We start from the raw sequence: 27,113 nt of genomic DNA on the forward strand, positions 1-27,113 counted from the left end.
CACCTTGGATCCCGGGAACTACCGTCCTATCAGTCTGACGAGCCTGATCTGCAAGGGCATGGAGTGCATTATCATGGAACTTATAAACAAAGACATTGGCAACCTTCAAACACTGGACCCCCACCAGTTTGGGTTCGTGAAGGGCCAATCTTGTCTCCTGAACCTGACTGACTTCTTTGAATCAGTCTCCAGAGCTGTGGAAGAAGGTAAGGCAGTCCACATAGCCTATCTGGACCTCACCAAGGCCTTCGACACCATCCTCCACTCTGGAATCATAGATAAACTCACTAAGCTGGGCAAAAATCCCTACATCACTCGATGGGTTGCCAACTGGCTTACTGACAGAACCCATACTGTAAAAGTAGCCGACTCCAAATCCAGCTCCAGACAGCTGACAAGTGGAGTACCTCAGGGTTCAGTCCTGGGAATGCTCTTGTTAGGCATCTATTTCTCTGAAGTACAGGGAAACACTAAGGGACTCTGGCTAACAAAGTTTGCAGATGACTGCAAACTGGGAGCCATTATTGAATCCCCAAATGATGTGGATATTCTACAAAAGGGCCTTACAGAAACAGATGCTTGGTGCCAGAGCCATGGGCTCAAGCTTAATGCCAAGAAATGTATAGTTATCCCCTTTGGAAAAAAACATGTACCCATGAATTACCACATAGGGGGCAGTACACTAAACACCAAAAGTGTGATGAGAGATGTAGGGACACAGGTGGACAGTGGTATCACCTTTGATTACCACATTGCCACAACAGTCAGGAAATCCTTATATGTGGCACACCTCATCACTAAGGGCTTTTCATCCAGAAAAAATGAGGTCATTGTCCTACTGTACTCATCCCTGATTAGATGCATTATAGAGTACAACACCCAATTTGGTATGTACCTCACAAGATATCTGCAACAGCTGGAAAGGCCACCGAAATACCTCACAAAAAAAATCACAGGCCTAAAGCAGATGCCCTATGCTGAACTTCTAAAAAACTCCAGATATACTCTGTGGCATATCGTCTACTCAGAGGTGATTTTTGCTTAACATACAAGACCATGTCAAACCCTGAGCTGTTGGAACATGCTCCACTTAAAGAAATCCCAATCACTCAGAGCCATACGCTCCAGGCCCATGCATGTCAAGCAGAGCGCCTCCTTGGCCCTCTTCAAAAGGAACCTTGACAATTGGATGGGAGATAGGAAATTCACCCCGGGGATCATGTCAGTCGCCCTGCTAGACAGGGGTCCAGGGAAGTAAATATTGTGGGAAGAAATATCCAGGGAATTGTTATGGCTAGGCTTGTATAGGCCCTAGGGCCGATAGTCTAGTACCAACCTATGAACCTAAATGTTCCTTTCTAAGGGTGAGTTATGAGCACCATCTGGTTAAGTCACTTAGTAGGCAAATGGATGCTGAGGGAATCAAACCATGCAGTAGAAGAAACAGCTGTTTAAAAGCTAAGACCCTTAATCCTGTGCAGTAATTGCCAGATTTTGATAATTATATCAGCCATTTTGTTTACGCAATGTTTATGAAGCATCTGAAAAGCTTTCTAAAATACACATTCTGTAGCCTCAGTGCAACCAGGCTACACCTATAAACTTGCAAATCAACATTTCCTACACTTTATTATCAAACAGTATGAAAATGATGCCAACATCATAGAGAAAATGCAGCTGCTAACTGTAACTTAAAATTAAACCAGACAAAATGCAGCTGCTAACTGTAACTTAAAATTAAACCAGACAAAATGCAGCTGCTAACTGTAACTTAAAATTAAACCAGACAAAATGCAGCTGCTAACTGTAACTTAAAATTAAACCAGTTAAAATGCAGCTGCTAACTGTAACTTAAAATTAAACCAGATAAAATGTAGCTGCTAACTGTAACTTAAAATTAAACCAGACAAAATGCAGCTGCTAACTGTAACTTAAAATTAAACCAGACAAAATGCAGCTGCTAACTGTAACTTAAAATTAAACCAGCCAAAATGCAGCTGCTAACTGTAACTTAAAATTAAACCAGACAAAATGCAGCTGCTAACTGTAACTTAAAATTAAACCAGATAAGATGTAGCTGCTAACTGTAACTTAAAATTAAACCAGACAAAATGCAGCTGCTAACTGTAACTTAAAATTAAACCAGATAAAATGTAGCTGCTAACTGTAACTTAAAATTAAACCAGACAAAATGCAGCTGCTAACTGTAACTTAAAATTAAACCAGCCAAAATGCAGCTGCTATCTGTAACTTAAAATTAAACCAGACAAAATGCAGCTGCTAACTGTAACTTAAAATTAAACCAGACAAAATGCAGCTGCTAACTGTAACTTAAAATTAAACCAGTTAAAATGCAGCTGCTAACTGTAACTTAAAATTAAACCAGATAAAATGTAGCTGCTAACTGTAACTTAAAATTAAACCAGACAAAATGCAGCTGCTAACTGTAACTTAAAATTAAACCAGACAAAATGCAGCTGCTAACTGTAACTTAAAATTAAACCAGATAAAATGCAGCTGCTAACTGTAACTTAAAATTAAACCAGATAAAATGTAGCTGCTAACTGTAACTTAAAATTAAACCAGACAAAATGCAGCTGCTAACTGTAAATTAAAATTAAACCAGACAAAATGCAGCTGCTAACTGTAACTTAAAATTAAACCAGATAAAATGTAGCTGCTAACTTTAACTTAGACGCTTACATTTTAAAAAGCAGCAGTTTCTGATTTTTGGGTTTTTTTGATTTGCTAAATTCACTGTCTTGTTAAGAAAGGTTATTATAATTATATTTCCTACTCTGAGAAAACCAGTGTGGAATATATTTTAACTGATTTCATACGCTGTGATATCAATAATTTTGTTAAACTTGACCTCCAAAACGTTGATATTGTGAATGGTAATGCCTGTCTATTTAATCTGTTAAATTTCTTTGAATGAGTTATGGAGGCTGTATATGGTGGTTATGCAGAGCACACGATGTATCTAGACCTGGCTAAGGCCTTCATTACAATTCCCCATGCAGGCATCATACAAAAGCTTAAATATTTTAACAATTGGCCACTGTGTGGTAAGATGGATAGCCAACTGTCTGAAATACAGAATCCATCTAGTGCTGAGTTGCATGTGCTTCATCAGAAAGTATGAAAGTGACCAGCGGTATCCCTCAGGGCACATTGTTGGGACCTCTCCATTTTGATATTTAATTTTCAGATCTCCAATTAGAAAGTCAAGATCTCTGGAAAACAAAGGATTTAGAAAATTGCAAACTAGAGGTTGTTGTTTATGTACTCTATGAAACCCAAACTCTCTGCAATGAACTTACTATTGTAAACATTTGAAATATTAAAAATTGAATCAAACTAATTGCCAAAATGAGCACTATCACCAGTTTTGGTCGACAACACCCTCCTTTTATCATGCTGTATAGACAATACACTTCTACAAAAGAAAGATGTAGTTAGGGAGCTCTGTTATTGTCAGTTTTAATGGCATCTTGTGATGGTGATTGTTGTTACTGGGTATGAGTATGGCATCCTTACTGGGTGAGTTAACATCATTGTTGCAGCAGCTCTCCGCCTACATTCCTAATAGAAGTCATTTTATAAGCAGTGGTGTAAATCCCACCATGTCTATGCAAGTTGAGACTACATTATCAGCCTCAGACATATTGGGAAATTGCAACAACTCCTTGAATGTGTTGTTGTAATACACAGTCAGCAACCCAAGAGAGAATGAAATGGTGAACATTTCTCATTTATTTCATTCCCCGAGGTTTGAATTGGGTACAACAGGCAAGGAAACCAACAAACAGGTATCCCTGCCTGTACAATTGTGGTCCATTGAATGATTGTTAAAGAAGTACAAGGCTTTGCAAATGTGTCTCTTTAAATCAGGTTCCCAGAGGACTTTGGGTCTGAAAATACCTAGTTGGGGCAGAAGCTGGATCTGTAATGCATAGTGAACTTTTGAAGTTGTTTGACTGAACAGGGATGGAATTAATGAAGATCTTCATCTCAGAAAATGAGCATAAGTTGCTCAAACTTGATATGGAAATCAAGGTTTTAAATTATAGTATTGTGAATAATCTTTTGTTTAATTCATATGTTTCTAGTTACAAGAACATGTTTAGTGATTTGGATGTTTTAGTGAAACATAACCAGGATAAGAAATCACACAAATCCTTAAGAGATTCATGAGAATATGTTGAAAAATGCACCTACCCCTTGCCTAATGTTCTCAAAACAGCCCCTTCTGATGACGATCATGCTGGGACTGACAATTTAAGACCACGTGTTTTTTGTAGATAGCCTGATCCAGGATGAAAGAGCTATTTTACATGATTTAACAATGAATATGAATATTTGATTTATGAAATCAGACAGGAGGGGGGGTTGTTATAATGAATCAAATTGATTATGTTTTAAAAATGATATCCTTAATGATGACACAATATATGAAAGAGTGTCAAGGAATGAATTTAACACTGCATATGCTAAAATCTATTATTTGTTATCTGATGTGTTCATTCAAAGTATAATGTCACAAACATAATTTGATTATCTATGTGTTGATGAATTACTTATTACATCTATGTTTGGAATTCCAAAGATATACAAAAATGTGTTTGATCCACAATTAAGACCAATAGTAGTGGCACGAGGGTCAAAGACGGTACCCACTGCAGCTTTAATAGAATTTCATTGTGAGCATATCTTGAAAAATAAAATAAAAATGTAACTTAAGTTTAGGTTTTGTCATGACATTTACCTTGGACTTTAGCTACATAAGAGATATAGTTTGCAAAAACTGGAATATTCTCATGGAAGACAAGGAATTAGTAGCAAAATCGGGGCCTTCTCCTAAATTTATTTTGAGAAGAGCTACCAATTTTAAAAGTTGCTCGAACAAAACATTAAATCCAACTCAAATTATGCAGGAATTAAGCAATGCGGGAATTGCCGTTACTGTAGGTACATGGATGTGGGCCTCACAACAATAGTGAACAATAATAAGATAACCTGCAGAATGAAACATGACTGTAACTCTATGATGGTGGTTTACTTAGCCAAGTGTCAGTAGTGTGAATCATTCTACATAGGCAAAACAGAAAAAAGGCTTAGGGACAGAGTCTACGAACATGTATATAGTATCAGTAAACAAAAAAATGGAAAACACTTTGGCAAAGCATATCTTTATGAATCCTGAACACACATTTAAATTTTGACTTAGAGATCAGGTGGCACAGAATCCTAGGGGAGGCCCCATCCAGTTAGAACTCGAAAGACTAGAACTTATTTGGCAAATTCCATTAAATGCCTACAACCACCCAGGATTCAATGATATGTGTTCCCTCAGGTGTATTTTGAAATTGAAAAATCTAATGAGATAGTATTGGGGACCTTTTCCCTAAATACGTTTTTACATTTTTAAGTTTTATACTCATATCCACTGTTCTATTAAATTGCTGGACAGAAGTTTAACATATTTTTGTTTAAACTAGTATAATTGTGGATTTTAGAAATATTAACATGGTCATTTTAAATATATGCTGTTATTTCTTAACTAGATCTGACTAGCACTTTAAAAGTTTAGCTGGTATGTCATATGACTTACTGAGCTTGGATGTTATGTGACTTACTGAGAGGATTATTTAAACTGTTTCTTCTGAATGAAGTGCTTATATCTGATGAAGTTTGACTAGTTGGTGTGGACAAAAAGTGTTTTATAATAAATTAATTTGTTGTTCCAAGCGCAGTGCCTTATTTTTTTGGGATTTTGCAGTTTATCATTTGGTTAGTGCTCTACTGTTTGTTTTTAGCAGGGGAAGGAACATGAAGGGCTGGGTAGAGAATAACTCTGAGTCACAGGGAATGACCTCTAAGTCTCACATGACCAAATGTGGTGCAAGTAAATTTTGTAAGTTTATTAATGAGGGGCTTTATGTGATGGTAACTAAATATGACAAGACCATTGACTGCCCTGGTTAAATGAATTGTAACAGCAAAATGTTGATTTATTTAGTCTCTTGTATGTCATGCCAAGCATTTTATATAGAAAAAACAGAAGACCTAAGGATGGCATCAGTGAGCATGTCAATGCCATTGAAAATAAAAAGGTGGCCAATGCACTATATAAGCACTATAAGGAATGTCTTGTGTTCAAAAAATGTGTATTTTTTGTGGTAGACAGACTAAATTGCAATGAAAGGGGCAGTGATGGTGACAGCAATTTAGAGTATAGGGAAACATTATGGCAATTGTGATGGAACGCTAAGGGAAAGCCAGGCATTAGTGATCATTGTTCAATCAGTGTCATTTTGAAGTTCAAAGCTAGAATTGTTTAGCTATATGAGGATTATAGTAGAGACAGTTTTTTATTTTATACATATACAAATATTTTTGGATAAATGTTTATTATCACAGTGTACATATTAGGTTGGTTTTAATTGAGGTTAAGAAGTGTATTCATTTGATGAGCAACTAACTTTATTTTAATTAATCAGTTAATTGTAGATTCTGTATGGCTGCTACTTAAATGTTTTAGCATATTTAAAGGAATGATCGTTCTTTACATATGACTCTGATGAAGCCTAGATTGTAAGGAGGAGGAGGAAAGCACTAAGTCTGTATTTTTTCATTTGAATGCTATTAAAATTTTACACAGTGTCTGCTTGCTCATGCCATTTTGATCTTTTGTTGTGTTTGCTACTTGGTTGGGTGTGTCTTTTATGGTTATTAAATCCTATATTTAGCCTAGATAATTGCCAAAGGAACATCATCAAGGTCTAAAGAGGTAATCAATCCCTTATACTAAGCATAGATTAGGATAATTATCAAGTACAACTCCACCTTTTGGATATACTTCACTAAACTATATCAAATAATTACAATGACTTTAAAGGTTCCTAACCAAAAAGATTAGAGGTCTAAAGTCCCTGAGCTACCAAGAAAGGCTGAAGGCCTTATCCCTTTACTCTCTGTCCTACAGACTTTAAGTTGAGATCTGTGTCTTGCTTAATGTGCCTTTAAAGGCTCAGTTGTTCTGGAACTCCTGTTTTTCCCCAAGGCCAATATGTCCACCAATAGTAGAAGCAGGGATAATTCACCATCAGACAAATAGAACATAATGTAGGTACATATTTATAACCCAGCACCTCCCTGACCTCTAGAATAAATTACACTTGTATGTTAAGCAGTGTGACTCACTCACCGTAATCACCCCCCTTTTTCCCATTTTCTACATGGGGTTGGGGTGTTAACTGTTGACATCTCTCTCTGTTCAATGCCACACTCCTGCCTTCTTCAACACTCATTCTTGATTGTCGAAGATCTTCTTACACACAATCCATCCAAGTCTTTGCTGGATGCCCTTGTTTCCTCAACCTTCTTCCTGTCTGTTGCAAATCTCATTCACCAGATTGTCTTGTACTTTGCTGCACTTGTGCCTGAAGCACCTTAATCAGTTCTTTTTGCTCTTTTCTGCAAATGGAGTTATTTTGGCTTCTACTGTTATGTCCACATTTCTTCATCTGTCTCACAGTGTGCATCCTACCACTCATCTCAGGCACGTCATTATCATCCCCTATACCTTCCTCATCTACTCAGACTTTTCTACACTTTACTTTTCAGCTGCTTTGGCATTTTTCTGTCATATACTACACCTGGCACTCTATGCCAGTTGGCTGCAGACCCCCTAATTCTAGCTTTGACCTCTTTATTCAGACTTCCCTGTTCCTCAATCACCCCTCCTAGATATTTGAAGCTATTAACCTGTTCCACTATCTTCCCTTTTATCTTCTGATTTCCTCAATTTGCTGCCATTATCACTATTTTTTCTGTAGTTAGTTTCATTCCATGTGCCTTCAGTTTTGCATTACATTCCCCTATCCTTTGCTGAAGTTTGTGTTCTGTCTCTGCCTGCAATGCCACTTTGTCTGTATACAGCAACTTTGTTGTTCTGTCCCCTCTGACCTGCTTACTAATGTAATTATGTATTTATTATTTATTTATTTATTTATTTAACATTTGTTAACCGGGAAAGTCTGACTTGGAACAAAACCAATTTTCAGTGGAGGCTCAGGTAGAAACACTCCAAATGTATGTCTTTGTAATGTGGGAGGAAATTGGAGAACCCAGAGGAAACCCACACAAACACAGGGAGGACATGCAGACTCCACACAGAAGGTACACCAGCCAAGAATCAAACCAGCAAACTTCTTGCTGTGAGGCAACAATGCTACCACTGCACCACTGTGCCATCCAGAGATCATGATGCAGGATTCACCAGCAATACAAAGAGCAGTGGGCTCAGAGCTAAACCCGGACTGAGCCCTGTTTGTACATGAGCCATTAGATCTTTGTACATCCCCTGCACTAATTCTACCAATGTTTCTGGGACTTCAAACCACCACAGGACTGCCAAAATGAGCTTTTTGGGACCTTGTCATATGCATTATCCAAGTCTAGAAATGCCCAGTTGGACTCCTTCCTCATCTCTATTTTCTTCTCAACTATCTGTTTCACTGCAAACATTGGTCAGCTGTACTGCATCCTGATCTGAATCCAAACTGTGCATCTCCCATCTTGCTTTGTTCTACTTGTGTATCTGTTTTCAGTTAACATCTCTAGAGCTTTCATGCAGTGTGACAAGAGTTTGGTAGCTCTCTACTGTCCACCGTTGCGAATGTCTCCTTTGTTCTTGAACAGTGGGATTAGTATGCTTATTCTCCAATAATCTGACATATGTCTTTCTCTCCACAGTGCTGAGAATATTCTCAGGGGCCATTTCTCTCCTATCTCACCTAACATCTTTATCATATCTGCTGTGACCTCATCTGAGCCTGCTGCTTTCCTTGACTTCATTTTATTTAGTGCTGTTCTTACTTCTTCTAGGCTGCTCCTTCTATCTGCCTTTGGCGTTGTGTGGACTGGTGAGCAGGTTGCTGCTGGCATCCCTTATGAAGGGTATCTGACTATTTTCTTTATCTTTCTGTCTTTACCTTACAACCTGATACAGTTTTTTTTTATGCCAGCTACTGAGTCACTTTCCAGAAGCTGGTAGAGCACCTCTGATGCCCTGGTCTTTGCTACTATAACTCCTTTCTTAGACTCTTTGTTAGCCAACCAGTAGTCTTTCCTATCCTATTCGTCCTTTCTATCTCCCACTTCTTCATGTGCTCCTTATTTCTTTTGATGACCTCCTGGACTTCTGCATTCCACCATCAGCTTTCCTTATGTACATTTTTTCCATATCTAGCTTGGCCATATATCTGTTCTGTAGTCCTCATGCATACTGTTTTGAGGCACTGTCATTCTTCTTCATTTCCACCTGTTTCCTTCTCTTCTTGTGGTGTTAGATCCCTGAGTAATTCCTTGAACTGTTGTACATTCTCTCCAGTCAACTTCAGGGTCTTCAGTCCAGTGGTCTCTGTTGACCTTAGAGTCTTCCCTGGCCACTGCTTGCAGAAGATTGTGGCAACTGTTTCACTGCGGATGACTTTGAAATCCTGATTCTACATTTTTGCCCTCTCCTTAATAGGAGGAAGTCTACATGAGTTGCATGTTGGTCACTCTTGCATGTGATCTTATGACTGTCTCTCTGAACCATGTGTTGGCTACTATCAAAACATTTGCCAGACGGAAGCCTAGAGTGACCTCTCCAGCTGTATTCCTGTTACCCCACCCTTGTAGATTTAGGCAGTCCTCATACCTTGTTCTGTTTGTCTTGATATATGCATTTAAGTCCCCCATTATCTACACCAGTTCATGTTGTCCTGCTTTATCTAGTATGTCTTGCAACTGTTATCTGCGTGTACTCTTCCCCTCACAATCCCACCCCTGTTGTAGGGTATAGGCAAAGATTATGAATGCTGTCCTATCATTAGCTTGGAGTTTGATTGCCATGAGGCTGTTACTAATTCCGATAGCATCCCTCACTGCCTTTTGAAGCCTCTCTCCCACCACAACCCCACACCACTTCTAGCCTGTCCTCCTCCTGTGTATAGGACACTGGATCCCAAGCCAAGTGGCTTTGCTGCATTGGCCTTTCATCATCTCTTGGGTACATAGGATATCCAGCATCCTCAGTACCTTCATGTAATCCACTTCTGTGCTCTGTCCTGTCAGTGAAAATAAACTGAGTGTAGCAATTCTTAGTTCATATTTGGCAGGTTGATTGATTTTACATATAGCTTTTGCTCAACAGAGTTATACAAGGTCACCCAGGCTGGGCAACAGGAAACTGGCCAGTCATTTATTTACCCAGGGCTTCTGGGCTTTATGGTGGGCACACACTGGCCAACTGGGGCACTTGCACCCTTCCCACTATTAGAGTGGATCCCTGGCATAGGTCGGATTAGGCGGGATCCTCAACCCACTTATCACTGGCAAATAACCATGACCATTTGGCAACATTAGTCAACATGACCGAATCACCTATAACCATATATAGGCATATAACATGGGGCACAGTCTGTGATTTCTTATCTTAAGAATACTGTGCACCATAGTAGATGCTGTAAATAATTGCTGTACACAACTCTTCCAAGCATAGGGCACCATGTAACATCTGTGTTGTTGCCCAAAGCTCCATTCATTGGTGATTTTGAACTGGAAACACTTAGCATATTTTCAGAGGTTGGAGGAACCTCACTGAGACACAGAGAGAACATGCGAACTCCAAACAGGCATTTACTGGAGGTCACGATCAAGTCGTGTACCTTGCACATGGGAGGTGAAGACCTTAACTATTATGCCAACTCTCTGAAGTTGACTCACAATCCTCTTTAAAACATAAACTAGATGACCAGATGGATATTTAGATATGTACTCCAGGCCTGATCAGTATTGCCCTCATGGGAAAAAGAGATGTTGCCTGATCAAGGTTATTATCATGGTGAAAATGGCCATGGGAACCCATGACCTTTAAATCTTTATGAATGTATAAATCATCTCTCATGATTCATATCAATAAGGACTGGTGAAGTTGGATAAGGTACAGAGAAAAAGATCAGGCAAAGACTGTGTTGTAGACAGTAATAAAACCAAAGGGGGCAATGGCAAAGAACATCTGCTTAGTGGAAATTAAATAAACTGCAGTGGTTTCAAGACAGGAGGGTTACAACTTGGAGAGCTGTTATACAATTAAGCAGTACAAGAGTAGATGAAGATGAGTACGTTGTCTGATTTGGAGTGGAGATCTGAAAATCTACAACACATTAGTAGTAATGAGGAGTGGGTTGTGTGGAAAAATTAGCTATTGGCTTAAATAAGATAATCACACTAGAAGCTGCTGTCAGTCAGGCAGCTTCATATGTATAAGTGAATAGAGGAGTTGCCCAAAACAGAAGTAAGGTATAAAGAGTGAATATGAGGTAGCAATAGAGATGAAATTAACCAGGTGATAATATGCACTGACACAGCAAGACATTTTTAGATGTAACTGATGATAAGTTTCAAACTTCTGAAGGTTTTCTGTGAGTCCAGCAGGAAAAGAAATGTTGTATTTTGTGATTTTATGCAGAGGGGAATGAATTTGTCTATGGAATAAAGGACTTTAGTGGGGGATTATGCAAGAATAAGCTTTTTTGTTTAAGAATGGGCATTTATCTAATTGGCAAAAAATGCTGTATGCTACTTTTAATTTGGGGTAAGAGAGATAATTGGTTAGTCCCATTTAGTTCAAGGGCAAGCAGTGAGAGGAAATGGAGGAGAGGTTAGCATTGAATACTGATAATTTATTGTAGCATCGCTAAAGCTTAACTTTCACCAGTTCACAAACTTAATTTACCTGTACATTTATGTATGTGGTTTGCAGTGATATCAATCTTTATACAGTCTGGAGCATGGCATGATATTTTCTGTAGTCTTCTAGGCCTGTGGCTGTCAAAATGTGTTGTATTCCATTATGTCTGTCAAAGGGCAAGCAATTAATTTTTGGGAATTCATGTACCTGTGTGCATATAACTATATATATATATATATATATATATATATATATATATATATATATGTATGTATAGATAAAAATGGCTTCCCTACAATATACTGAGAATTCAGATTTGAAATGCCAAGTGCTGACAAGCTGAAAAAAAGACCAAAAACTAAGAAGAGTGAATTACGAAGCCACTCTTCTCCTTTAAATGTCTTTTGTGGGGGGGGGGGGCAAGCCCCTTTTGCAGCCCCCATGTGGGTGAAAAACTTCCAATCCCCCCAGATTTACATATACTAACTCTGAGATGGCCATACCTTTGAGGAAAGGGAATATTCTGAGAAATGGCATCATGGATATAGTATATGTAAGGCCGTTCTTTCAGCCATTCAGGCTGTATTTGGGTCTCACTCTAGCCGGTCCTGATATTCAGATAGTTACTGTTATTACAATCATACAGTGACATCATCAGGCCTCTCAACCCCAGACTGGTGAGTAAAACAACCATGGTCTTCAAGTTTTCAAATTAGATATTAAACAAGGTCGAGTTTTTTCACCCAACATATAAGTAAGGGGAAGAACGGTTAGTCATCTCGACCAGTTTCAGGAACACTATTGACTCGTTTCAGTTTCTCACAATACAGATTATTCATAACAGAAAGCAGTACAGTTTGGGCAACAGATCCAAAAAGAAAACACACTCCTTAAATATCAAAAAGGGGAATATCCTCTTATTGTATACTAACGGCTGTAAAGTCTACAGTCTGTATGCTACTACTCTGTAATGTTTCCTTTGCAAATTTTTCTTCTCTCTGTAAACTTACGGAGTTTTTCTCCCCAGGACTCTGCTGAAAATGGACACTTGTTGTCCAGTCAGACTATCCTGGTAAACAAATGTTAAGTAAAATAAAATAAACAAATATTTTACTAGTATATTGTAGGTTTAAGTATACACTGCAGAAATAATAGTTATGATTCTGCTGACCAGCAAATAGAGTTCCTTCTACTATCACGCCCATAAGTATTAGAATATAGCACACTCAGCAATGTTTCAAGAGATGCACTCCAGCTAGTCTCTCATTCAGATGTTTCTACAGAAACTAGTACTTGTCATCTCAGGTTAAAGTTCAAGCCCTTGTCATTTCTAATGAAAGTCCATTAGACAAAATACTCTAATTTTGCAGAGATGGAAATGACTTCTTTTTACAAAGATGCTACCTCCCACTTGAAGGATTTTTAAATCTTTCTCTTACTACAAATATACTCTGCCTTAGCTTTCTCTTAACTACAGGCCCATCCTGTTTTGGCTTCTGGAGGACATTAATCATTCCTGCTCCAGCAGACAGTTGTAGATCTTTGGCCATACCATATTGAGCAAAGACTTATTAAATTATACTCCTTCTGCACTCCCGCCTTGTGTTACACTATTTGTTTGCTACATTTTTAGAAGTAAATAAGTTGGTCCAGTGACCCTTTCCAGTCACAACCTGGGCTCCACAAGGACCATTGACATCACATAACAGAGATGTTGATTTTTTTTAAGTTTCAGTACCTGGCAGGCACAGTCGCTTATCTTCTAAGCTTCGAAAAGATTAACACCAAGCAAAATGCATAATCAGAAAAGCTATATATAATGAGTAGTAATATGAAATAACCTTTAATAGTACATTGTTACCATAGCATGAATCATAAATGTGTATTATAACAATATTGTTACTCTGTGTCTCTGAAGCATTTACATTCTTATTCAAAGAGCATATCTGCCTTGTATTTTGTTAGAAACTCATCACAAGTATGCTAATTTATAATATAATTAGTTATTTTTGTTGTTTCTTACAGTTCAGGCCAGTCTTTGAAATGTGTTTATTTATTTTACCCACTGCAGTCCTAAAAACATGGTTGTAGAAAGTGAGGATTCTCTTGGTCAGTTGTGTGGGTACTGGAAGATGCTGCTGCTTCATTATCAATTTGCTCTTTCTGAAGTTCAAACAGGACTAGATTCTACAGGGTCCAAGGAAAATAAAACTCAAAATTATGTTTTCAGCAATCAAAATCCAGATGGTGCTCTACAAATAGTTAGGTGCATTAATTGGCAGTACATTCTCTAGTTGTGGTAAGAAGACTTGGATTCCTAGGGATATTCAGGCATCTATGGTGAAAAGGCTGGGGATCATTTAATGTAGGTCTAGTTGCTACAGTGCTTTGGCCATGTTTTTCTGCAATTTAAATTATGGATGGGAAACATGACATTTTATTATTTAAGTGGTCTGTGATATTTACTGGTCTGTCAACTTCTAGCTGTATGGGATACTAAACATCTTTGCAGTTGACTTGTTTTGATTAATACTTGAGTTAGTCTGATACATTCAATTCCATATTGATGATGACAATGAACACACTTTGCAATCTTTTTTTCTAACTTATTGAATGACCTTTGAGTTTAATGACAGTACACCATCTGCACAAATTAAGTGCATATACACACATAGCTAAATTGAAGGAACGTCTTGGCTGAGATTTGAGTAGAAGGATAAATAGGAATTGTTTTGGTACAGACTCTTGAGCATCTTAGGCAGTGAATATTCTTGCATCAGAAAAGATGGTGCTAGAGCTAAATTTATACACTCTTTTTTCAGAGGTAGAAAAAAGAAAACAAGAGTTGATGGTTCATCCAAAGTATTTTATAAATCTATGAGCCTATGAACCTGTGAACTTAACTGATGTGTCATCCATAATGAATAATTTCTAGTTTTGTCTTAATATGTCAATAAACTACTGAGTTGAATAGGTAAATTAATCCTGAATTTATGGTATAAATTGCAGTAACATTTTTATGCTGGATTCAGTGTACCATATTGGATATGGAACCCATGCTGATCATTGAAAGGCTAGATATAACTAATATGTTCTAGGATATGAGTAAATGATGACTGAATATCTTTGTTTAAGGACATTGGTTGACTATGTGTATAAAGATTGGGATGATGAACAGGTGGGAGTCTTTGCCAGAGGAATACTTAAACCATGTTTAAATGGGGTATGAATAACTACAGTGATAACAGAAAGGTTTGTACAGAAAAGCTAATGGTTCAGCAAGTGATATAGCAACAGTTTTGGAGGAGGGATCAAGACTGAGGGAATGTTTAGCATCATGGGTCAATGATAGAGTACTGAGGGTTGTACTGAGAGGGACAATGTCAGTAATTAGGAACATAACTAGCAGAATACCGCAGGAGTCTATCCCAGGTCAAACAGAATACCACAGGAGTCTGTCCCAGGTCAAACAGGATACTGTAGGAGTCTGTCCCAGGTGAAACAGAATACCGCAGGAGTCTGTCCCAGGTCAAACAGGATACTGTAGGAGTCTGTCCCAGGTCAAACAGAATACCGCAGAAGTCTGTCCCAGGTCAAACAGAATACCACAGGAGTCTGTCCCAGGTCAAACAGAATACCGCAGGAGTCTGTCCCAGGCCAAGCAGTCCTCTGCGGGAGTCTGTCCCAGGTCAAACAGTATACCGCAGGAGTCTGTCCCAGGTCAAACAGTATACCATAGGAGTCTGTCCCAAGTCAAACAGAATACCACAGAAGTCTGTCCCAGGTCAAACAGAATACCGCAGGAGTCTGTCCCAGGCCAAACAGTATACTGCAAGAGTCTGTAGCAGGTTAAACAGTATACAGTGTCTGTTTCTAAGTTATCTGAGGGAACACTAAACAGGACAGAATGCTTTGCTGATGGCGCAAGACCAGTTCAACAGTGAAGGATGAGAGAAGAGTTGATACATGACTTGGATAAGATGAACAAATAGTTAGAAAGTGGCAGCTGAAGTATGGTGAAAAGCCATTCAAAGTACAGCAAGTGGGCTTCAATAGCCATGGTTCAAAGTATCAACTGGAAAGAGTCCATCTGTTCCCAAGTGAGCATGAAATGGTCTGGGATAAATGATCACACATGATCTGACCCACTGGGAATACAGTGAGAAGCTGCCGGCATCACCAAACAGAATGTTGGGTTGTTTCTCAAAGGGATAGATTCTAGGTGCAGTGATGTAACACTTCCGTCTTACTGGACCTTTGTTAGGCTAAATCTTGAGTACTTTGTACAATTTGTGTGGGAGTATAAGGAGAAAAGAGCATCAGGCTTCTGGAAAGAATTCAGTGGAAAGCTACTGGACATATATGTGGGATGGAGGTGAAGGAATAAAGCTACAATACAGAGGAACTACAGGGCTTTTCTTTTGAAACGGAGGGATGGGAAATACAGTGTCAGTGGACAACATTAAGTTGAAGAGATGTGAAAGGTTCATTGTGAGCAGGGATTACAGTGGAGGAAGAAGACAGCAGGACAAGAAACTGTAGTAGCTATTACTTGGATCTGCAGAACCATGTTTTCACAGAGAATGTTGCGAACTCATGGAATAGCCTACCATAACACATATTCGATACAACATCCAGAGAAGTATTCAAAAGGGCATCGGGCAGGTGGAAAATGATGAGAAGAGTTTGGATAGCGGAGAGGGATAATGTTACGTAAATTAAAATGGAAGATAGTCTTTGCCTTTTTCTAGCATAAAGCAATGGGAGTTCAGTGTGATGCAAATGTGCTGTCAGCTTGATAAAAGCTGGATGAATCTTGTTAAACTGAGAGTCAATTATTAAGTTTCTGAAGAAGCTTGAGAACATTTTTCACAGATTGCTTTGAAATAAAAGATAACCCATTCTTCGGAAAGAGAGGAGATTAATGATCTGTGATCACTAAGACTGTACTGGGGTTCGCAGAGAGTTGAGGACTTTTGGCGGGTTAAGGCACAAGTTATGTTAAATGCAATGAAATCCTGAATGTGCTTTCAAAAGAACATGTTCATGAAAAGTCTGTGTCATATGCTGAATCAGTTAAATGCCAGGTCGATTTTACTGGCTTCCACAAAAATGTAGACCTGTGGGGCTTGCAGTTGCCTGCTTCTGAGAATATTGTCCTACCATAATTTCTAGCTAGTCTACTCATATTTGTTAGCTGGAGAGAATCCTGATGAAGGTCTTTTTTTGACAGATAATTTTCAGGATCAGCAAGTTTTGTAAGCCAGAGATATTTGTGATAGAACTCTCTGGTGCTTAACAAGAACAGATTGTCTTTTATCTTCAGTTTTACTCTCACTTTAGAATGATGTCAAATCAATTACATCTAGGTTTACAATTAGGACTCACTGTAATATACTCAGACATCTTTGGTATATTTTTTTATCCCTATCTATATGATTGCAGTCCGGATGGTTGAATGGAGGTTCCTTGAATCACTTTTCATAAATCCCAGTATATTTGGTCAGGATACTTTGGGTGAAGGGGAAGTAGTGAAGTATTATTTTCAAGGGTTCCGCAGCAGGATCATCACTGGCAGTACATGTTCTGGTGGTTAAGCAGAGTGAAATTCGACTCATCGTTCTTGAGTTGTGCTTTGCTGATGCTTATATAAGTATTTATATTCATATCTATATCCAAATCTATATAACATACATGTGTATATGAATATTTATATGTGGGTGCACTTCATTATCTCGAAATACTGAAATCTCAAATTTCTGTATCTCCAGACTAAAATCTTGAAATCCCAGTTGCGGGAAAGTGCAAATGACCGATTCCGGAAATGTCGAATTAGCGGTTATGGTGCTGCACTGTGTTAATGGATAGCTGGAGGTTCAGTTAAGTGTTTATTTTTTAAGGGTTTTGGGTAGGGATTTTAGTGTGTGTGAGTGTATTGGGAAGTTGTAGGTGTAGGTTACGGTATGTAGGTAAGAGTTTGAGTGTGTAAGTGCTGAGCATGGTGGTGTTTGTACATATGTGATGTGTGTTTGTGCTTGGGGAATATAGAGTGTGTAGTGGTGGGTTTAGTGTCTTTGCCTTTTTAGTGCAACCTCGGAGTTAGTATATATAAGTATCGAGGGTGTGGAGGCTTGCCCCCCTACTTATATGTAGGGTAGGTGTGTGTATTTGTGTTGTTATGTTTATGTGATTTTTGTTTGTTTGTTGTAGTGTTGGGTGGAAAGTGTATGTGTGTTTGTGTGGTGGAAGGTGTACTTAAAAGTCGCGATTTTGAATTTCTCGCTTTTGGGGTTTCGGTATTTTGAATGTTCGACTTTATAGTCTGAAGATACTGAAATTCGAGATTTCAGTATTTTGAGATTATAAAGTGAATCCATATATGTATATGTATTTGTGAGTGTACTGGCTAATGTCAAAACTGAACAATGTTGACATCCTTAATGTCAATCAAAAAAATCAGGACTAAATAATGCATTCTTGATAAATAGCCTCAGATCATGCAACAAAACATCAAAGGAGGTGTGTCCCCACACTGTCTGCTACTTATACTCACAGATCAAAAAATACTGGGAAAATGGCATATTCCCCAGCATCAGCATTATAGCAACCTCGCATAACTGTCAATCAGCTGTTCTGTCAGCCTAAGGGTGTCAATAAAACAGCTGTTGACTAAAAAGCAAGTTGACATAAGCACAAATCAACATTTACATGTCTCACATTGATCCAATATTTCAAAATGTTCATGCAGACACCCAACTGCACATGCACAGAGGTTATTCCTTGAAACATATTATATAATGTCTAAATTTTTTTAAGGAAGGCAAATCACACAATTGTCAACCATCTGCACTGACAACCAAAATAGGTCAACAATACAGATTTCACTTAGTTATGCTTGACCAAGCCTATGGAAATACAAATATTTTTTACACATACTTATATCTATTGCAATTTTTGGTAGTGTTTCTGTGTCTGCTATAATGTGCGGTAAGAACATATGTCAAATACTTAGAAATATACATTTCTTCCTTATATTTTGACAGTTGCTTTAAAATTATAATGTATAGAAATCAGCATTATTCTTACATCTCCGTTCTGAAATCCATCAGCAACTTCCTTAAGGCTTGGAAATTTGTCACTGGTTAGGTTCACCACAAGGCATGAACTGCTGTTAGTTACTTTGTATGCAAGAAGATTCTAGGGGAAAATGGAATCAGAAGCTTAAATTATTATCAGAATATTGACATTGCAGGATGCAAAAAAAAGGTCATTGCCAAGAAACATCCATATGATACATATGCAACTGCAATAAATATTGCAGTGGTTGTTAAAATGAAACACATTTAACTTATAACAGGCCCCCTCTTTCTCCATGCAAGGGGTCTTTGCTTCCTGCTCCCCTTTACTTAACATAACATGATCTGAGGTCACAAATTCATTGGGGTAATTCTCCCCTTCTGCTTCTTAATTAACATTGATTATAAGACAGAATTTGTGAAAGAAAAAGACTTGAGAATCTGGAAAGCTTTGCATTTCATTAGGGCCATAAAGTTTTAGTAATGAGTACAGAATTAAAAGCACGGCATTAATTCAGTATGTATCTTTATGAAGAGAGAAAATAACAGGAACAGTAATTACGGCCAATAGAGGATGACAGCACCTAAAAAGATAGTGTTCAGTTCCTTAAGTTCATTACATCTATAAGAACTGAGCAAGACTGACACTGACACTGGTAAACATCTTTCATTTCTAACCAGTTATGATCCAAGAGATCATCCTGTATACCTTTCCATGGTTACAAAGTCCCTGAAGACATCTAAATGACCATTGTACTTAACAGTCTGTATGCCATTCTATACTTCAACTGAATTAAGAGCTTGATATTTCTTATGTTATAGAACTTTGAAAATGGGAAAAGAAAGATGCAATTGTGTGACTATGTATATAGCATAAATGTGGTCTATGTTTACTCACTGAATTAGAATTTCAGTGAACGAATTATCCTCAAACATTATACAGCAAGCAGTGAAATTACCGAACAACCTAATTATCGAAAAATCAGTTATCAAATGTCCATAGCTGGCCAACAACCAGGAAGTACTGTGACTCATAAGCTAAGCTATGGAAACCCTTTCTTAAATGCCCTATTTCCCACTGAAATGTGATCTTAGAGTTGGTATATATAGTTCGGGGGTGGGGCACAGCCCGCCATATTGGGAGTTTTGGGTGGTGGAGCCCCCTACCTTGGCTGATAAAGTTTGCGATGTTGGTCAACTATGGCATGGCTATTTGATGAATTATTTTTCAAAGATAAGCATGTTCAGTAATTTCAACGTTCTCTGTTTAACATTCGCTGATAAGCGGTACACTTTAATTCTAATTTGATGAGTGAGTATAGACCCGTATAAATGTACCTATGTGAAGATCAGAGTAAATTGATAATTTGATAAAAATAGTGAACTGGTTCCCCAAGCACACTCTAATAATGTTCGTTTTTCTAGTCAGTCTTACAGTAATTCATATAAAGCAGCCAAGTGATTACCAGGAAGACCTCCTGGTAATCACTTGGCTATTTTATATGAATTACTGTAAGACTGACTAGAAGACGGACATTATTGGAGTGTGCCTAGGGAACCAGTTGACTATTTTCATATACTTATTTTGTTTTTGCTTCTGTCTTTGGTTTTGTAAATTGATAAATTCTGATACACAAAGAAGTCAAAATTAACATTAGAGTACTACGAAGCTGTGACCAGAAGTTTGGAATTAGCATTCTTTTTTCTTCCAAGTTTGCATGTTAACTATGTACACACACTGTGAATTTCCTAGCCTAAGAATTGAATTTTGAACAAATAGGTAGGGTAATGTGATATCTAAGTGCTAAATAAGTGTAATGCCATTACACTCAGGAATACACACTGAAGAAATATGACCATTGATGGCTGAAATATGGCAAAATTGCAAACCAGGTCATCGTGTGGAGAATGAGTCTGCCAGGGTCTATCAATATGTACTAGATACTGACCAAGATCACACATTGGTGAGTTTATTTTGGGAGAAGTGTAAGGTTTTAGAAGAGCTTCTCTGTTTTGAATATCATAAATCAGAAGAGATAAACAAATGCTTTTGTGGTAGGACTGACTAATAGTAGTGGTAGGAGTGGCCCTTTTTAGTGGCATCTGATAGGATGCAATTTAGGGGGAAACATGCACTTGAATTAATGGCCTAAGCAATCATCTTCTTACATATGTAATTAAGCACAAAACCATTAATTCCCAACAACCCTTACTCAGAAAGGTTAGAAACAATAAAAACTTTGACCCTGCCAAATTCCAGCAAGAACTAAACTCATGTAATTGGTCTATTCTAAAACACCTCCCCTTAGAGGAAGCTGTAGCATACTTTAACAACAAATTCCTTGAGATCCTTGATTTGCATGCACCTGTTTGTTCAAAGAGAACCAAGGCAAAAACTGCACCATGGCTTTCTATAGAGTCTAAACTCAAAATTACCCTTAGAAACAAAGCATGTGCTTTATGGCGTTCTTCTAAAGACCCTCAAGATCACATTAAATACAGGCAATCCAGGAAGAAAACCAAAAAATCAATTTTACAAGACAAAAAACAATACTACTGTAATTTACAGACAGTAAATCAAAATAACCCTCAGAAGTTTTGGGCAGGTTTAAATAATCTATTACATCCTGGACAAACTTCAACCCCAATCCCTGCTACTACTATTGATAAAACCCCTGAAGATGTTTCTGATAGTTTTAACCAATTCTTTATTGAGACAATTCAAGCCCTAGCTAGCCAACTACCTCCTAGCTCCCCTGGTCCTGAAAGTAGCACCACTAGAAACCTACTTGCGTTCAGCTTCCAACCAGTCGCCACTTCACTTATCCGTACCTTGATCAAAAAATTAAAACCCACTACACTTTCTGCTGATCAACTCCCTGCCGAGTACCTACAAAAATCAGCTGATGCTATTGCTTACCCCATCTCAATACTAATCAATCGAACCATAGTAGAAGCTAAAATTCCCACCATCTGGAAAATATCTTATGTAATCCCACTTCACAAAGGAGGCAGCTCTACTGAATTCTCCAATTATAGGCCAATAGCTATACTCTCTCCACTTGCAAAGAGTATGGAAAAATGTATTCATAGACAACTCATGCACCACCTAATCCAAAATCGCCTTATGGCAGACACTCAGCATGGCTTCCGTCCTCATCACAGCACTACTTCAGCCCTCCTTGCCTTTACTAACACCATAAACCATAATCGCAACAATAATTATATATCCTCAGCCCTCTTTTTGGATCTTTCCAAGGCATTCGATATGGTTGATCACCAACTTTTAATCCACAAACATTCTGTCTAGATACTGGAGCCCTCCAATGGTTTCAATCCTACCTGAATGGTTGACAGCAGGCTGTCCTCTGGCAGAACAAACTCTCTAACCTTCTACCTAACACCCTTGGAGTACCACAAGGCTCTATACTAGGGCCCTTGCTGTTCTCTATCTTCATTAATGACCTTTATACTGTCATCCCAAAAGTCAGCTGTATCCAATATGCTGATGACTCTACTCTGATTTTCTCAGCCACATCTCCAGTAGAGTTATGGTCAGCTACCCAGGCCACCTTTAATACAATAGAAAACTGGCTTTCTGAACATCGTCTGATCCTAAATCCCAAAAAAACTAAAATGCTGTTATTTTCACCAACACATAGGTCTACCGCTTTCACCTTTACCATAAAATCAAATGATGGCACAATAATCTCCCCTGACCCAACTACAAAAATATTAAGTGTCATCATAGACAATAATCTAAAATTTGACCTACATGTTAACCAAACTATCAAAATCATCAATAAAAAACTAGGGTCACTTTACAGAATAAAAGCCTTCCTAACCCCTCCAGCTAAAATTGCCATAGCTCACTCTCACCTTCTTTCAACCCTTCTGTATGCATCCCCTCTACTCTCGAATTTAAACAAAACTGTCCTTAACAAACTCTCAATTTGCTACAACCACATTGCCAGGTTTGCCACTGGGCTGCCTTTTAGGACACATCATTGCATCAATCTAAATCAGCTTGGTTGGCTTGAACTACCCAGCCTAATCCAGTATAACCAACTGATTATGGCCTATAAAATCCTCTATAATCCGGACAATACTCCTGCACTTAAAAATATTATCACCCCCTATAACAATCCTAGACAGCTTCGATCCTCTTAACAAACTACTAATTCAGACTAGCAAAATTAATAGCACAGCCGGTGATTCTCTCTTTTCAAACTCTGTAAGTAGATCCTGGAACTCTCTTTCAGCTGATATTACCTTACTTTCCACCTTAGGTCAATTTAAAACTAGACTCAAACAACATTTGTCACTTAACTGGCTATGTCAATGTATCAAGCCTGGATAACTCTCTCTAGAATGTGTAAAAATCTGTTAACCAGTTTACTGTGTAATTTAATTTAATCCTGACTTGTGCTCAGCGTTAACTGTAACCTGTGGAACTTGTTTAACTTGCTTACTTATGTAATCTCTGTAAATAGTCTGTTTGTAATATGTAATGCTGGTATTATGTAATGTTGTATCTGCTTACCCTTGGAGCTTTTCTCCCTGGGCCTCCGCTGAAAATGCACATGCATCCAGTCGGACTATCCCGGTCAACAAATGTAAAATAAATAAAATAAAAATAAAATTATACATTGCCCAGTTTGTTAGCAGCACATTAACTGGTGCAGTTTTCATGCACTATGTTGTGATCTCTTAAGGCAGTCTGGAGAAGACCATAGCTTCTTAATGTTAGAAATGACAGTTTAAACATTGCTGTTCAGATCCAACTGAAGGCCCACACATAATGACCCTCATATATAGTCGGGGTGCTCCATTAATCTTTTATTTTTTATTTTATTTTATAGACTTGTTAAGTTTGTAAACACACTCTGATGAAACCTCATATGAACTGCACAGTTTCATTCCAATACTCTTCTTGTTCACACTAACCATCCTGGTAGCTATCCAGATGTTACAACAGCCACTCTGCATTTGGTTGTTGTGTAGTAATGAATGCATTTGGTTGTTCCTTTTTAGCAAATGCACACTGATCTGCATTTGGTCATTCCATACTAATTAGTGCACACTGATCTGCATTTGGTTGTTCTGTATTAATGAGTGCACACTGATCTGCATTTGGCTGTTCCATACTAATGAGTGCACACTGGTTGTTCTGGTACTAACGGGTGCACACTGATCTGCATTTGGCTGTGCCATACTAACGAGTGCACACTGATCTACATTTGGTTGTTCCATACTAACGAGTGCACACTGATCTACATTTGGTTGTTCTGAACTAATGGGTGCACACTGATTTGCATTTGGTTGTTCTGTACTAACGAGTGCACACTGATCTGCATTTGGCTGTTCCATACTAACGAGTGCACACTGATCTGCATTTGGTTGTTCTGTACTAATGAATGCTCACTGATCTACATTTGGTTGTTCTGTACTAACGGGTGCACACTGATCTGCATTTGGTTGTTCTGTACTAACGTGTGCACACTGATCTGCATTTGGTTGTTCCATACTAACGAGTGCACACTGATCTACATTTGGTTGTTCTGGTACTAATGGGTGCACATTGATCTGCATTTGGCTGTTCCATACTAACGGGTGCACACTGATCTGCATTTGGTTGTTCTGAACTAATGAGTGCACACTGATCTACATTTGGTTGTTCTGGTACTAACGGGTGCACATTGATCTGCATTTGGTTGTTCCATACTAACGAGTGCACATTGATCTACATTTGGCTGTTCTGTACTAACGAGTGCACACTGATCTACATTTGGTTGTTCTGGTACTAATGGGTGCACATTGATCTGCATTTGGCTGTTCCATACTAACGGGTACACACTGATCTGCATTTGGTTGTTCTGAACTAATGGGTGCACACTGATCTGCATTTCGTTGTTCTGTACTAATGGGTGCACACGGATCTGCATTTGGTTGTTCTGTACTAATGGGTGCACACTGATCTGCATTTGGTTGTTCTGTACTAATGGGTGCTAACTGATCTGCATTTGGTCATTCTGTACTAATGGGTGCACACTGATCTGCATTTGGCTGTTCTGTACTAATGGGTGCACACTGATCTGCATTTGGTTGTTCTGTACTAACAGGAGCACACTGATCTGCATTTGGTTGTTCTGTACTAATGGGTGCTAACTGATCTGCATTTGGTTGTTCTGTACTAATGAGTGCACACTGATCTGCATTTGGTTGTTCTGTACTAACAGGTGCACACTGATCTGCATTTGGCTGCTCTGTACTAATGGGTGCACACTGATCTGCATTTGGCTGTTCTGTACTAATGGGTGCACACTGATCTGCATTTGGCTGTTCTGTACTAACAGGTGAACACTGATCTCCATTTGGTTGTTCTGTACTAATGGGTGCACACTGATCTGCATTTGGTCATTCTGTACTAACAGGTGAACACTGATCTCCATTTGGTTGTTCTGTACTAACAGGTACACACTGATCTGCATTTGATTGTTTTGTACTTACGAGTGCACACTGATCTGCATTTATTTGTTCTGTACTAACAAGTGCACACCCATCTACATTTGGTTATTCCTTACTAACGAGTGCACATTGACTTGCATTTGGTTGTTCTGTACTAACAGGTGAACACTGACCTCCATTTGGTTGTTCTGTACTAATGAGTGCACACTGATCTGCATTTGTACTTAGGAGTGCACACTGATCTGCATTTATTTGTTCTGTACAAGTGCACACCCATCTACATTTGGTTATTCCTTACTAACGAGTGCACACTGACTTGCATTTGGTTATTCCTTACTAACGAGTGCACACTGACTTGCATTTCGTTATTCTGTACTAACGAGTGCACACTGATCTGCATTTGGTTGTTCTGTACTAACGATTGCACACTGATCTACATTTGGTCATTCTGTACTAACAAGTGCACACCCATCTGCATTTGGTTATTCCTTACTAACGAGTGCACACTGACTTGCATTTCGTTGTTCTGTACTAACGAGTGCACACTGATCTACATTTGGTTGTTCTGTACTAACGGGTGCACACTGATCTACATTTGGTTGCTCTGTACTAATGAATGCACACTGATCTGCATTTGGTCATTTTTTTACTAACGAGTGCACACTGATCTACATTTAGTCATTGCTTAGTGACAAATGCACACTGATCTGCGTTAGGTTGTTCCTTACTAACAAGTACACACTGATACAAATTACAAGTTGAAAATCAGTAGCATGTTCTAATATCATTGGTTTAATATACTATAGGGCTTTTCTATCACTACTCCTTTGTGGCTGAGCCCTTCTCTAATCCTTTGAAACCCACCACAAGATACCACCCTAATCTCTGTAAATAATTTTAAAGTGAATTTGCTGTATACAGAATACCTAGATTTTGGTGAAGTTGTATGCAATTTTTGTATATACAGATCAAATTTAAGATTATAATATACAATCATCCCTGATAATTTGCTATTTAAACTTCCTTCAATGGTTGTATTACTAAGAGAAAATCTTTTAAATTCTGCTTTTTCATGACAGAGGGATTGAAGAAAAAAGCATATTGCTTTTTTCTGGCCTGAGCAAGAGTTGTGAGATAGAAAATCAAGTTTCAGTGTATGTTAATGCTTCCTGATAATTTTTTTGAAATGTGCAAGGTTGTCTGATGTGCATTTGCATTTGGCATCACTTGCGTATTGTATTGTATTACAGAGGCTAGCTGTGTGGCTGTGTGGAGGGTGTCGGTGAGAATGTTAAAGAGGAGTGGACCAAATATAGAGCCATATGGTACATCAGTGGTGACTGAGAGGTATGGAGTGAGAATGGAGTGCTAATTTATAGACTGATACATATTGGAAAAATAGATTTTGATGCCTACAAGGGTGGACTAGTAGTGTCAAAAGCTTTAGAGACGTCAAAAAATAAGCAGGAGACTATTTTGCCATTATTTATAGCTTAATTGACAGTATCTATAAAAATTAGAAATACAGTGTCCATACTATGAGTGAGATGGAAACCATGTTATGTGGGGGATATATGCTCATCCTGGAGGAGATGCTTGGATGGCGCAGTGGTGCAGCGGTAGCGTTGTCACCTCACAGCAAGAGGTTCTTCGGTTCGATTCTCGGCTGGTGTGCCTTCTGTGTGGAATCTGCATGTCCTCCCTGCATTTGTGTCAGTTTCCTCCGGGTGCTCTGGTTTCCTCCCACATTACAAAGACAGGCATCTGGAGCCTTTCTCCCCAGGCCTCCTCTGAAAATTGGCTTCATTCCAAGTCGGACTTTCCCA

The 27,113-nt window shown here is 38.4% G+C and overlaps 1 protein-coding gene across 2 annotated transcripts in view; it reads right to left on the minus strand.

Annotated features, from left to right (window-relative positions):
- The window catches only part of LOC122806382 (gastrokine-2-like), a 57,745-nt gene that overhangs the window by 19,408 nt on the left and 11,224 nt on the right, over window positions 1–27,113 (minus strand). For both annotated transcript variants that reach the window (XM_044076740.1, XM_044076739.1), the window contains one exon: window positions 18,830–18,940. In XM_044076740.1, coding sequence (XP_043932675.1) covers window positions 18,830–18,940 — 111 coding nt within the window. The remainder of the gene's footprint in view (window positions 1–18,829; window positions 18,941–27,113) is intronic.

The sequence above is a fragment of the Protopterus annectens genome, chromosome 7.part0 (genome assembly GCF_019279795.1).
Source record: "Protopterus annectens isolate FY-2018-M chromosome 7.part0, PAN1.0, whole genome shotgun sequence".
Taxonomy (NCBI): Eukaryota; Metazoa; Chordata; order Ceratodontiformes; family Protopteridae; genus Protopterus; species Protopterus annectens.